Below are 13,624 nucleotides of genomic sequence, written 5' to 3' on the forward strand. Positions count from 1 at the left end.
CTTTTAACAATGAAGCACATTGCTTACTGGTGTTGCCTGCTGAGTTCTATGTAGTTCTACTGAAAGAAACTTCTCAAGTTCGATGCCAATTTCCACTGTGTCTTTCTCAATGTCTTCCATGTTGAAATGAGGCTATGTTCATGTTCTTGTGAAAAGGTGATTGACGTTCCTCGCGTAGACAGAGGAGGGGAATTCTGGACTTGGTCATGTTGAAATGAGTTTGTTCATGTTCTTGTACCCCTGGGTTTGGTAAAGGGATGATAATCTCTTGCAGTCCCATTAAGATGATTTTGCGTGGGCTGGTTTGTATTAGATGCTACCTTGTGCAGGTGTGAAAAGGTAAGTGACGTTCCTCGCATAGACAGAGGAGGGGAATTCAGGACTTGGTCATGATGAGGCAGAATGGCTTGGATCCTTCAAGACCCGACTTGACAAAGTTCTGAGATCAATCAGCTGCTAGGAACCGGACGAGTGCTGATGGGCCGAATGCCTCCTCTCATTTGGGCATTCTCTTCTGTTCTTAGTCCCGGAGGGAGGGGTGTTTGTAGAGCATGGCATATCTAGGGTTTATTGTGCTGTCAGTTGTTGCCTCATTTTCTTCCTGTTTCTTTCTTGCAGTGTTTTGATAGGGTATTGAGCTGATGTTATGCTGATTGAAGTGCTGTGTTGTATGTATACCTGCACAGTTTTTTTCAACATTATCAAGACATTTTCACGACACGGTGTGATTTGAACTGAAAATAAGATTTCACAAATGATTTATGAGTAAGGACATGCTGCAAATGTAATAGGGATACAAATATCAAAGCAATTACTGTACGTGAAAAGAGACTGCAGGGTCTGTTCAACACACAGGCAGCAACACCCTGATATAAAGAGACTGCAGGGTCCGTTCAACACACAGGCAGCAACACCCTGATATAAAGAGACTGCAGGGTCCGTTCAACACACAGGCAGCAACACCCTGATATAAAGAGACTGCAGGGTCCGTTCAACACACAGGCAGCAACACCCTGATATAAAGAGACTGCAGGGTCCGTTCAACACACAGGCAGCAACACCCTGATATAAAGAGACTGCAGGGTCTGTTCAACACACAGGCAGCAACACCCTGATATAAAGAGACTGCAGGGTCTGTTCAACACACAGGCAGCAACACCCTGATATAAAGAGACTTCAGGGTCTGTTCAACACACAGCCAGCAACATCCTGATATAAAGAGACTGCAGGGTCTGTTCAACACACAGGCAGCAACATCCTGGTATAAAGAGACTGCAGGGTCTGTTCAACACACAGGCAGCAACACCCTGATATAAAGAGACTGCAGGGTCTGTTCAACACACAGGCAGCAACATCCTGATATAAAGTTCACCATGATATTTTGCATGGTATTTTTCCTGTGCTTTTCCTGTGGTTATACTATGCATTTACAGTAGCATAGTTTCCATTGTTTTGCTAGCTCCAGTTATTGTAAGTCTCCCTCGTAGTATTTCTCTCATTGTCTCAGACATACATACGTATGTGGAAATGTGTCGTATCTAACCTGCAACTGGATCTGTTACCGGACTGTGTTGGGATTGTAGGCAATCAATCTAGTCCAGAGTTAACTAATAGCCAAGGACAGGCCAGTAAACAAAAGATGAACTGTGTTTGGAAAGTACTGCAGCAATGCAATGTCATGAACTGTGTTTGGAAAGCACTGCAGCAATGTCATGAACTGTGTTTGGAAAGCACTGCAGCAATGCAATGTCATGAACTGTGTTTGGAAAGCACTGCAGCAATGCAATGTCATGAACTGTGTTTGGAAAGCACTGCAGCAATGCAATGTCATGAACTGTGTTTGGAAAGCACTGCAGCAATGCAGTGTCATGAACTGTGTTTGGAAAGCGCTGCAGCAATGCAATGTCATGAACTGTGTTTGGAAAACGCTGCAGCAATGCAATGTCATGAACTGTGTTTGGAAAGCACTGCAGCAATGTCATGAACTGTGTTTGGAAAGCACTGCAGCAATGTCATGTCATGAACTGTGTTTGGAAAGCACTGCAGCAATGCAATGTCATGAACTGTGTTTGGAAAGCACTGCAGCAATGCAATGTCATGAACTGTGTTTGGAAAGCACTGCAGCAATGCAATGTCATGAACTGTGTTTGGAAAGCACTGCAGCAATGCAATGTCATGAACTGTGTTTGGAAAGCACTGCAGCAATGCAATGTCATGAACTGTGTTTGGAAAGCACTGCAGCAATGCAATGTCATGAACTGTGTTTGGAAAGCACTGCAGCAATGTCATGAACTGTGTTTGGAAAGCACTGCAGCAATGCAATGTCATGAACTGTGTTTGGAAAGCACTGCAGCAATGCAATGTCATGAACTGTGTTTGGAAAGCACTGCAGCAGTGTCATGAACTGTGTTTGGAAAGCACTGCAGCAATGCAATGTCATGAACTGTGTTTGGAAAGCGCTGCAGCAATGCAATGTCATGAACTGTGTTTGGAAAGTGCTGCAGCAATGCAATGTCATGAACTGTGTTTGGAAAGCGCTGCAGCAATGCAATGTCATGAACTGTGTTTGGAAAGCACTGCAGAAATGCAATGTCATGAACTGTGTTTGGAAAGCACTGCAGCAATGCAATGTCATGAACTGTGTTTGGAAAGCACTGCAGCAATGCAATGTCATGAACTGTGTTTGGAAAGCACTGCAGCAATGCAATGTCATGAACTGTGTTTGGAAAGCACTGCAGCAATGCAATGTCATGAACTGTGTTTGGAAAGCACTGCAGCAATGCAATGTCATGAACTGTGTTTGGAAAGCACTGCAGCAATGTCATGAACTGTGTTTGGAAAGCGCTGCAGCAATGCAGTGTCATGAACTGTGTTTGGAAAGCGCTGCAGCAATGCAATGTCATGAACTGTGTTTGGAAAGCGCTGCAGCAATGCAGTGTCATGAACTGTGTTTGGAAAGCGCTGCAGCAATGCAGTGTCATGAACTGTGTTTGGAAAGCGCTGCAGCAATGCAATGTCATGAACTGTGTTTGGAAAGCACTGCAGCAATGCAATGTCATGAACTGTGTTTGGAAAGCACTGCAGCAATGCAATGTCATGAACTGTGTTTGGAAAGCACTGCAGCAATGCAATGTCATGAACTGTGTTTGGAAAGCGCTGCAGCAATGCAATGTCATGAACTGTGTTTGGAAAGCACTGAAGCAATGCAATGTCATGAACTGTGTTTGGAAAGCACTGCAGCAAAGTCTAGTGCACGGGACACAATGACAAGTTAAAAGATTCCAGAACGGTTGCCAACAGTCTAATAGCAGAATGCACTGCAGTGTGGACCTCCAGGAAACCCACTGTGTGGCTCCATATATAAAAGATTCATATGAGATTCATATATAAAAACAGCCCTCTGGATCAATAGCAAGAGTCCTGATGGTATTTAACAAGTGCCTGGGGGTTTGGGGTGAATCACCGAATCATGCCACAAAGGGAAAGCAAGTAAAACGTGTCATTTAATTTCCATGAGCTGGTAAAATGGTATAATTATAGCATTGTGAGAGCAGATCAACTAGAAAGGCTAGTGTGGTCCAGTGGTTAAAGAAAGGGGCTTGTAACCAGAAGGTCCCCGGTTCAAATCCCACCTCAGCCACTGACTCATTGTGTGACCCTGAGCAAGTCACTTAACCTCCTTGTGCTCCGTCTTTCGGGTGAGACGTAATTGTAAGTGACTCTGCAGCTGATGCATAGTTCACACACCCTAGTCTCTGTAAGTTGCCTAAGTTGTAGAGGCACAGCACACTGTTAAGCAGCATGGCGGTGCTGAACACCCGGCAGGGCGTTACAGATTTAAGTAAAGCAGCTTTTAAGAGAGTAGCACTGCTTCTTTATTTAAACTGGATATCCTTAACCTTTAAACACTTGATGGAAGAAACTCAAATTCTTTACAAAAAAAGTTTCAACCATAAGCCTTTCTCTATTGAAGAAACTGAGAAAAAAGAGTGTTGTTGAGGTGTCTGTTGAAGAATTTCACTAAGAGTCTCTTAGTATTACTACACAGTCCTATGTTTGAGACAGGCCCAGGAGTGAATGGCAGATGTGTTCAGATCAGGACCGAGATGTGCTTATAGAGCTGGAGCAGGGCGTCGTCATGGTGATACCTCCCAGGGCCATTGTCCCTCTAATTCAGGGGTGGCCAAAGTTGGCCCTTCCACTCCTGGTCTTTGTTCCAACCCTGTTCTAAATTGTTTAACTGAACCAATTAAACCACCCAGACCCTGTAGTTGTTCATAATCTCATTTTACCTGTTCAACCTGAAGCGGAATGGCCCTCCAGCACTGTGACTGGACACCCCTGCTCTGGAGTGGAATGGCCGTCCAGCACTGTGACTGGACACCCCTGCTCCAATTTCATGAGCCCGGGCTTACAAGATTAAAAGGGGACATTTTAAAATAAATCATTTTGCAAAACAAATAAATAAGATGGTGTCATAACCCCCTTAAATCCTCTTTTGTGCAGCCACCTAATGCCAACATGTCTGGATTAATAGCCAAGGATTTGTGCTTTTTCAGCTCTGTTATAATAAGATCTTTTATGTTACAGAAAGCTGTGCCGCTATCCTGCCACTGTTGCAAACAAGATGCTAGATATAGATAGATATCAAAGGTAGATAGGCTCCCTCCGTCGCCTTATCTGAATTGATGCAACTTATTTTGGGGATAGCTCAACGGCCAATTTGTGTTGCAGAATTTGGAGCTGAGGATCTGAAATTTATTAAATGAGAGGCTTAGCTGCGTTTTCTGTACTGTAACTGAAGCGCCATTTCTGGCAGTGGCTTTTGCTTTTACCAAACTATCTTTCATGGCACTACAGTGCAAATGATCTTTCGTGGTGAAATTATAATTTTCCTGTATAAGGCTACCTGTTATTGATCACAAGCTTCCTGTGTGTCTGAGCCTCAGCGGCTGCTTGTGTGGCTGCTGCATTCATCCTTTCCTGAATGTATTTCAAGGTTTTTCATTTTGGGTTTCTTTTGTCTTTCCATAGAGACATTTCTTCAGGAACCTGGGATCCATCCTGGCGTATGCTTTCTTAGGAACCGCACTGTCCTGTTTTATTATTGGGTAAGTACATTTAGGAAACTACTGCATCAGGGAATCCATCTGGATTGCATTAATAAAGGATGGCTTCACTCACCACAATTTAGCACTCGTTCTGGATAACATAACCTAAGGGAACATGAGGTCGTCCAAGATCAGTGCTAATCAGGGTCTGTAGAAAAACAGCATCATCTTATTGCAAGGGGTAATCCCTGGATAACCACTGGTGTATCAGATACTATTAATGTACAGCCAATGCCTTGCGTCTGGGTGGGCATTTCTTCTTCGTTTTAACTGTTTATGCAATGAGACCTGCAATCAGTGTGCTACCAGTCTTGCCAGTCACCATTGTAGAAACCCCAGCACAAAGCAATGAGATCTTCAGTCAGTGTGCTACCATTGTAGAAACCCAAGCATAAAGCAATGAGATCTCCAGTCAGTGTGCTACCATTGTAGAAACCCAAGCATAAAGCAATGAGATCTCCAGTCAGTGTGCTACCATTGTAGAAACCCAAGCATAAAGCAATGAGATCTCAGGGGAGAGTGCATTTCTCATCTTGCTCTGTACTCGTTGGAGAGGAGAGGAGAGTGCATTTCTTATCTTGCTCTGTACTCGTTGGAGGGCAGGGGAGAGTGCATTTCTCATCTTGCTCTGTACTCGTTGGAGAGGAGGGGAGAGTGCATTTATCTGCTTGCTGCTCATTCATGACACTTGTAGATGAAACTCATTAAGCAAGTGCACCTGCTGTAGTTGTGTGTGCTCCAGTGGGAAGGAAACGGTGACTGTAAAACACACTGTCAGCATAGTCAAAGGAATCGTTTAATCTCAACATTAATGCTTTTAGGGCAGTGAAAAAAAGAAAAAAAGTTGACATTAGAAAGAAAATCACTTAGGATGGGTTATGCAGGAGAAATAGAAATATGGTTAGAGCAGCCTGGGCTCGCTTGGTAAAGGCATGATCCTTTGTGTGCAGGGTGATCTCCTGAAGGAAACGAAGAGCTGGGTTCTGTGCAAGCACTTTATGCAAGTATACATGTCCACTACAAAGTACTCTGGGGGCAGGCTGCACTGCAGATCCAGTACAAAGTACTCTGGGGGCAGGCTGCACTGCAGATCCAGTACAAAGTACTCTTGGGGCAGGCTGCACTGCAGATCCAGTACAAAGTACTCTGGGGGCAGGCTGCACTGCAGATCCAGTACAAAGTACTCTGGGGGCAGGCTGCACTGCAGATCCACTCCAAAGTACTCTTGGGGCAGGCTGCACTGCAGATCCAGTACAAAGTACTCTGGGGGCAGGCTGCACTGCAGATCCAGTACAAAGTACTCTGGGGGCAGGCTGCACTGCAGATCCACTCCAAAGTACTCTGGGGGCAGGCTGCACTGCAGATCCAGTACAAAGTACTCTGGGGGCAGGCTGCACTGCAGATCCACTGCAAAGTACTCTGGGGCAGGCTGCACTGCAGATCCAGTACAAAGTACTCTGGGGCAGGCTGCACTGCAGATCCACTGCAAAGTACTCTGGGGGCAGGCTGCACTGCAGATCCACTGCAAAGTACTCTGGGGGCAGGCTGCACTGCAGATCCACTGCAAAGTACTCTGGAGGCAGGCTGCACTGCAGATCCACTACAAAGTAGTCTTGGGGCAGGCTGCACTGCAGATCCACTACAAAGTACTTTTTATAATACAGATAATATTTTACAGGTAACTACTGCATGTCTGATATTTTCAACATGAGCTGAAATATTGGCAGCTAGTACAATATATTGGGCTCAGATGTGCAGCATTATTTAAAGAAAGTTCTCAGTTTCCATGCTGCCTTATTTTACCAGGAATGTGTAACGCTTGCACTTCCTAGGTCATTTCCTGTCAGCAGTGTCTTCTGGGTTGTAACGTTTTACTGGCTGGAAGCATGTCAGTCAGTAGGGGTAGCAGCTGGTTGGTTAATGACAGTATAGAAGCTGAAGTGAGGTGGAGGAGAATATTCAGTGATTCTGCAGAGCACTGCACCTCACCTCAGAAATCCGCTTGTGGGAGTCTTGTTCAGAAGCACGTCAATGTTTTTTGTTGCTGTAGTTGTTTAGTAAGCACAGTAGATCACATTGTATGCAGAAACGACACTCGGGACACACACAATACAATGTTAAACGTATTATTGTGTTTATTTATTATGTACATGTGTGTGATGCAATGTATTCCTTTAAATGTACAGTACCAGTCTGAAATATTTAAAGTTTTTAAGCTGACACTAATAATAATAACCCAAGGTGGTGGTTTCATGTTTTGATTCTCCTTCAATGAATCCCTTACAACGCTCTCCTTTCTCTGCAGAAATCTCATGTATGGTGTCGTGAAGCTGATGCAAGCTGTAGGACAGCTGTCTGACAAATTCTACTACACGGACTGTCTCTTCTTTGGAGCCATCATTTCAGCCACTGATCCAGGTACTGCTCATGAGATGACCTGCTAGTTCATGATGTGCAGTGCATGTCCGTGTGCTAGTTCATGATGTGCAGTGCATGCCCGTGTGCTAGTTCATGATGTGCAGTGCATGTCAGTGTACACCAGTGAGCAGACACCAGACACCGGTTCTTTCATACCTGGACCAGGACTTGCTTGTAATAGTTCTGCTGGTAAAATGACTCCTAGACAGCAGGTTTTGCTCCTGGATTTTATCTTGCAGTGGATTGTTTATCTGGCCTGCGTGCCTGCCTGCGTGTCTGTCTGCCTGCCTGTCTGCCTGCCTGCCTGCCTGCCTGTCTGCCTGCCTGTCTGTCTGCCTGCCTGCCTGTACACAATGCCAGTGTGGATTCTGATCTCATTGGATTGTGAAAGCTAGGCTAGGTTGAGTCTGATGTACCTGCAAAGGTGTCTCAAAATGTAGGTATTAACCTGATGGAGATTTTGGTATGTTGCTGTTGTAAACCAAGGGCACTTACTTACACAAAATCAGATCTCCTCAGTATTCTGCCCTGGGTGATTCTCACACTTGTGACATATCTTCCAAATAGATGAATATGTTGTTGTTGTTTTTCTTTTGTGTTTCAGTCACAGTCCTGGCTATATTTAATGAACTCGGTGCAGATGTGGACCTATACGCGCTCTTATTTGGAGAAAGCGTCCTGAATGATGCAGTTGCCATTGTTCTCTCATCGTAAGTAACAGACCCACTTCTGACAGTTCATGCTGCTCATTTGTGAACTGGTCTTCATAAAAACACTGCAGCTCGCCTTCAGGTGGTGTGAGAATGTGAGACCTGCTCCCCCTGCTGGTCAGTCCTTCACATTGCATAATAACCAGCACTGTTTCCCCCTGGAGAGAATGCGCTTGAACTGCAGCAAATTGTACCAGTTGTTTTATGCTGCCACCTAGTGGCTGTTTTAAGAGGAATGAACACAGTTGTATTTGTTTAGGTCTATTGTCGCTTACCAGCCTTCCGGAGGGAATAGCCACACATTCGACGCAGCAGCCTTCTTCAAATCAGTTGGAGTTTTCCTGGGGATATTCAGCGGTTCATTTGCGATGGGAGCTGTCACTGGAGTGGTCACTGCTCTTATATCCTTTTGAGTTGAGCCAAGTCACATACTGTGAGAGATACCAGGAAGCCACTTCATCTGTACCGTTTCTCTTTGAAAGAGCTGTACTGCATGCTCCAAATTGTAGAATAAAATTCAAGCAACCAGCCAAAAGATCTTCAACAGAGGAAAAAGAAGTGTATGCTGGATTTTCCACTTGCCCTTATTCAGTTGTGTTGTATGGGACTCTTCATTTAGGTAGGTATGCCAGTTTAAGAGGCATTCAATATGAAACTTAATATATTTTAGGAGTAAAAGAAACATATAAAACAGTGGTTATTACAGAGTGCTGTTATAGCAGCATATTTCAACCTTACTCATTTAAACAAGTCCAGCCTAATCCTTACAACACGGCCCAAAGAAACCAAAGCTTCCTCCTGTAGGTTCCTGTGTGAAACTGCAGACACAGTAGTAACTGGCGGTGGTGAGTAAAGCCTATGCAGTGTGCTCTGCTGCGTGATTTCCAGACAGCCCTTGTTTTGCCTTGACAGCAGCCCCACGTCACGAAGTTCACAAAGCTGCACTGCTTCCCCCTCCTGGAGACGGCTCTTTTCTTCCTCATGTCCTGGAGCACGTTTCTGCTGGCCGAGGCCTGTGGGTTTACAGGTGAGAGACACACAAGAGCTGGGTTTACAGGCGAGAGACACACAACACAAGAGCTGTGGGTTTACAGGCGAGAGACACACAACACAAGAGCTGTGGGTTTACAGGTGAGAGACACGCAACACAAGAGCTGTGGGTTTACAGGTGAGAGACACGCAACACAAGAGCTGTGGGTTTACAGGTGAGAGACACGCAACACAAGAGCTGTGGGTTTACAGATGAGAGACACACAACACAAGAGCTGTGGGTTTACAGGTGAGAGACACACAACACGAGCTGTGGGTTTACAGGTGAGACAAGTGGGTTTACAGGTGTGTTGTGAAGGTGATGGAGAAGGCTGTTCTTGATCTGAGAAGCCGATAACAATGCAAATGCAAACTTTGTTCCTGGTGGTGTGTTGTTTTTCACAGTGGTTTTAAATGGTCGGTCTCCTGTGTTTTCCAGGGGTGGTTGCAGTGCTGTTCTGCGGAATCACTCAGGCACATTATACCTACAACAACTTATCCGCTGAGTCGACCATCCGAACAAAGCAGGTAGGAGATCGACGTGAACGCAAGGGAAACAGCCGTTCAAACTTGGGACATGCACTCATTCGTTTATTATCGTGGGTATTGACACTGTAATGAACTGACAGGAGAAAAGGCTGTTCGGCCCATCAAGGCTTGTCCCTTGTTAGCACACCATTCTTCCCAATGCACAGAATCTAGTCTTTTTTTCTTTTTTTTTCAATGCTCCCAGTGTTTTAGATACTTCACCTGGTATGCTCACAGTCAAAAAAAGAGCAAGCACTGTAGTGGAGAGGCAAGTACGTGCCCTGTGCTGATGTCAGTTATTAACTCCTCCGCTGCTAGGAGGAGATTCATGACGGCACCTAGCTGGCTGAGCCACTGAAGGATAGAATGAAATAGGCTTCAAGAATCAATCCTGTGCTTTGCAGGTCACCTTGTCATTAGGAAACTCAGAGCAGATTTGGGTTTTTTTGTTCATTAACATGTCTCTTTATTTTATTGCAGCTCTTTGAAGTTCTTCACTTCCTGGCTGAGAACTTCATATTCTCCTACATGGGGCTGGCCCTCTTCACCTTCCAGAACCATATCTTCAGCCCCATCTTCATTGTGGGAGCCTTTGTATCCTTTCACTGCTTCATACTGTCCCACACTCTGCTCGGCATTGGAAATCACGGTTCATTTACTGGGAGCTGAGCTTCTTTTCAGAGCAATGAAGGGCATATCTAAAAGGTTGAGAAGTAAACAGAGAAGACACGCAGTGTTTAAATAACGTGTGTGTGTGTGTGTGTGTGTACGCACATGTGTGTTTGTCCAGTGTGTGTGTGTATGTACGCACGTACACGTGTGCGTGTGTGTGTGTGTGTGTGTGTGTGTGTGTGTACGCACATACGTGTGTGTGTGTGTGTGTGTACGCACGTGTGTGTGTGCACGTGTGTGTGTGTGTGTACGCACGTACGTGTGTGTGTGTGTGTGTGTGTGTGTACGCACGTACGTGTGTGTGTGTGTGTGTGTGTGTGTGTGTGTACGCACGTACGTGTGTGTGGTGTGTGTGTGTGTGTGTGTACGCACGTGTGTGTGTGTGTGTGTGTGTGTACGCACGTACGTGTGTGTGTGTGTGTGTATGCACGTACGTGTGTGTGTGTGTGTGTGTGTACGCACGTACGTGTGTGTGTGTGTGTGTGTGTGTGTGTGTGTGTACGCACGTACGTGTGTGTGTGTGTGTGTGTGTGTGTGTGTGTGTGTGTGTGTGTACGTTTCTGTTTGGGTGCTTGTTGTCATGGTGGCTGTAGGTCCCAGAAGCAGACCCAGAAGGGAAGGCCAGTGTTTCACTGTGCCACTCGGCCCCTTAGCATTGCTTTATTGACACCCACAAGACTTCCTGGTCCACTGAAATCACCACTGAAATCTATGCCAGGCAAACCGTGATCAATCAGTGTTGAAATCCTGCAGTCCATAGAAATGAATACATAGCTAGGGGACAACTGCTGCTGTTGGTTTTGTAATCAGAATCAGAATATCACCGAATATGTTGGTATTATGATCTACCACTGTGTAGGTTACTGAAATAGACCCCTCTGTGTTTAGTCTCTATTCCTTAATAGCTCACTGTCCACCAGGTTGCTATCTTCATAGGAAGGGCCTGCAATGTCTATCCCATCTCCTTGGCCTTGAATTTGGGAAGAAGGAACAAGATTGGCTGGAATTTTCAGCACATGATGATGTTTGCAGGTACAGCGAGCTCTTCGTTTTGTTTTTGTTGTTTCTGACACATTTTGAGAGCGAGAGCGAGCGAGAGCGAGAGCGAGAGAGCGAGAGCGAGAGCGAGAGAGAGCGAGAGCGAGAGAGAGCGAGAGCGAGAGAGAGAGAGAGCGAGAGCGAGAGCGAGAGCGAGAGAATTGCCACTAAAGTATTTTCAGGATCTGGCAAAGGTTCTGCAATATAACTGCTGTCTTGTTTTCTGTGGGACTGAAAACAAGACAGAAAAATAAATCCTTTTAAATAGGTTTTTTATTAATGTCCTTTTCCCCTTTAGATAGAAACTCATTGCTTAGCTGCAGAAGATTGTCATAAACTCGTAAAAGTTGAAATAATCCATGTGTCCAAACACCAAAAGAGCACAATCCCTAATCCATGCACATACGAAAGCACACCCTGTTCTGTTCACTAACCCTATCCCTAATCCATGCACATATGAAAGCACACCCTGTTCTATTCACTAACCCTATCCCTAATCCATGCACATAGGAAAGCACACCCGTTCTATTCACTAACCCCATCCCTATCCCTAATCCATGTACATATGAAAGCACACCCGTTCTATTCACTAACCCTATCCCTAATCCATGCACATAGGAAAGCACACCCGTTCTATTCACTAACCTCATCCCTATCCCTAATCCATGTACATATGAAAGCACACCCTGTTCTATTCACTAACCCCAGCCCTATCCCTAATCCATGCACATACGAAAGCACACCCGTTCTATTCACTAACCCCATCCCTATCCCTAATCCATGCACATATGAAAGCACACCCGTTCTATTCACTAACCCCAGCCCTATCCCTAATCCATGCACATATGAAAGCACACCCGTTCTATTCACTAACCCTATCCCTAATCCATGCACATAGGAAAGCACACCCGTTCTATTCACTAACCCTATCCCTAATCCATGCACATAGGAAAGCACACCTGTTCTATTCACTAACCCCATCCCTATCCCTAATCCATGTACATATGAAAGCACACCCGTTCTATTCACTAACCCCATCCCTATCCCTAATCCATGCACATATGAAAGCACACCCGTTCTATTCACTAACCCTATCCCTAATCCATGCACATATGAAAGCACACCCGTTCTATTCACTAACCCCATCCCTATCCCTAATCCATGCACCCTTGCAAACAGTTTCATACCCTTTGTTTTAATGCAGGCCTGAGAGGAGCCATGGCGTTCGCTCTGGCAATCCGAGACACAGCCACCTACGCCCGTCGGATGATGTTCACAACGACTCTGCTCATCGTCTTCTTCACAGTCTGGGTGTTCGGGGGGGGCACCACCCCCATGTTGTCATGGCTACACATCAGGTCAGGATGTTATTTCACACATTTCCACTGCTAGTAGCACTGTGCAGTTCAAAGGCATTCCACTGTGGTCTGTGAAGCCAGACTGCACAGGACTGGGTGGCAGCAGCACAGTGCAGTGTGTTTGAAGGTACAGAGATTAGTAGGTCTATGTTCCAAGACCGTAAGACCTTAACCAAAGGACCAGCTAACCCATAACAAAGCCAGACAGTGCCAGGGTTTATCACAGGATCTTTACCCTCAGTATCAGAGTTTGTAATAAGAGTTATGGATCGCTGTCTTGATTCCAACAAAGAACCATCACACTGAGAACATGATGGTAGGTAATGTCAAAGCCTTTTGAAAGTAAAGTCCCATGTGCAGTGCTTTTAATGTGTCCTCTAACCTGAACGAAGCTGTTGCTGTGCTATCCTTCTTGTGTGTCCAGTTCTGGTGTGTGTGAAGCGTGAGCAGTAGGGTTTACTTACAGGCACATACAGGTAGTGGACAAAAACATGGAAACACCTGGGGAAATGAGGGACACCAAGTATACTAAAAGCAAGGGCTTCCACACAGGTGTGGCTCATGCGTTTAGCAAATAACATCCCAGCATGCTTAGGGTCATGTATAAAAATGCTGGACAGGCCTGGTTGCCTATAATTATGGCTAGCATGGCTGCAAGAGGAGACCTCAGTGACTTTGAAAGAGGGGCGATTGTTGGGGCGCGTTTGGCAGGAGCTTCAGTGACCAAGACAGCTCAACTTGCTGATGTTTCACGAGCAAC

At 45.4% G+C, this 13,624-nt stretch overlaps 1 protein-coding gene across 2 annotated transcripts in view; it reads left to right on the forward strand.

Annotated features, from left to right (window-relative positions):
* The window catches only part of LOC117407275 (sodium/hydrogen exchanger 7-like), a 41,050-nt gene that overhangs the window by 13,347 nt on the left and 14,079 nt on the right, over positions 1-13,624 (forward strand). For both annotated transcript variants that reach the window (XM_059029462.1, XM_059029463.1), the window contains exons 4-12: positions 5,035-5,111; positions 7,417-7,529; positions 8,134-8,239; positions 8,499-8,640; positions 9,161-9,266; positions 9,708-9,796; positions 10,277-10,390; positions 11,389-11,500; positions 12,711-12,864. In XM_059029462.1, the coding sequence (XP_058885445.1) occupies positions 5,035-5,111; positions 7,417-7,529; positions 8,134-8,239; positions 8,499-8,640; positions 9,161-9,266; positions 9,708-9,796; positions 10,277-10,390; positions 11,389-11,500; positions 12,711-12,864 (1,013 nt within the window). The remainder of the gene's footprint in view (positions 1-5,034; positions 5,112-7,416; positions 7,530-8,133; positions 8,240-8,498; positions 8,641-9,160; positions 9,267-9,707; positions 9,797-10,276; positions 10,391-11,388; positions 11,501-12,710; positions 12,865-13,624) is intronic.

The sequence above is a fragment of the Acipenser ruthenus genome, chromosome 8 (genome assembly GCF_902713425.1).
Source record: "Acipenser ruthenus chromosome 8, fAciRut3.2 maternal haplotype, whole genome shotgun sequence".
NCBI lineage: Eukaryota > Metazoa > Chordata > Actinopteri > Acipenseriformes > Acipenseridae > Acipenser > Acipenser ruthenus.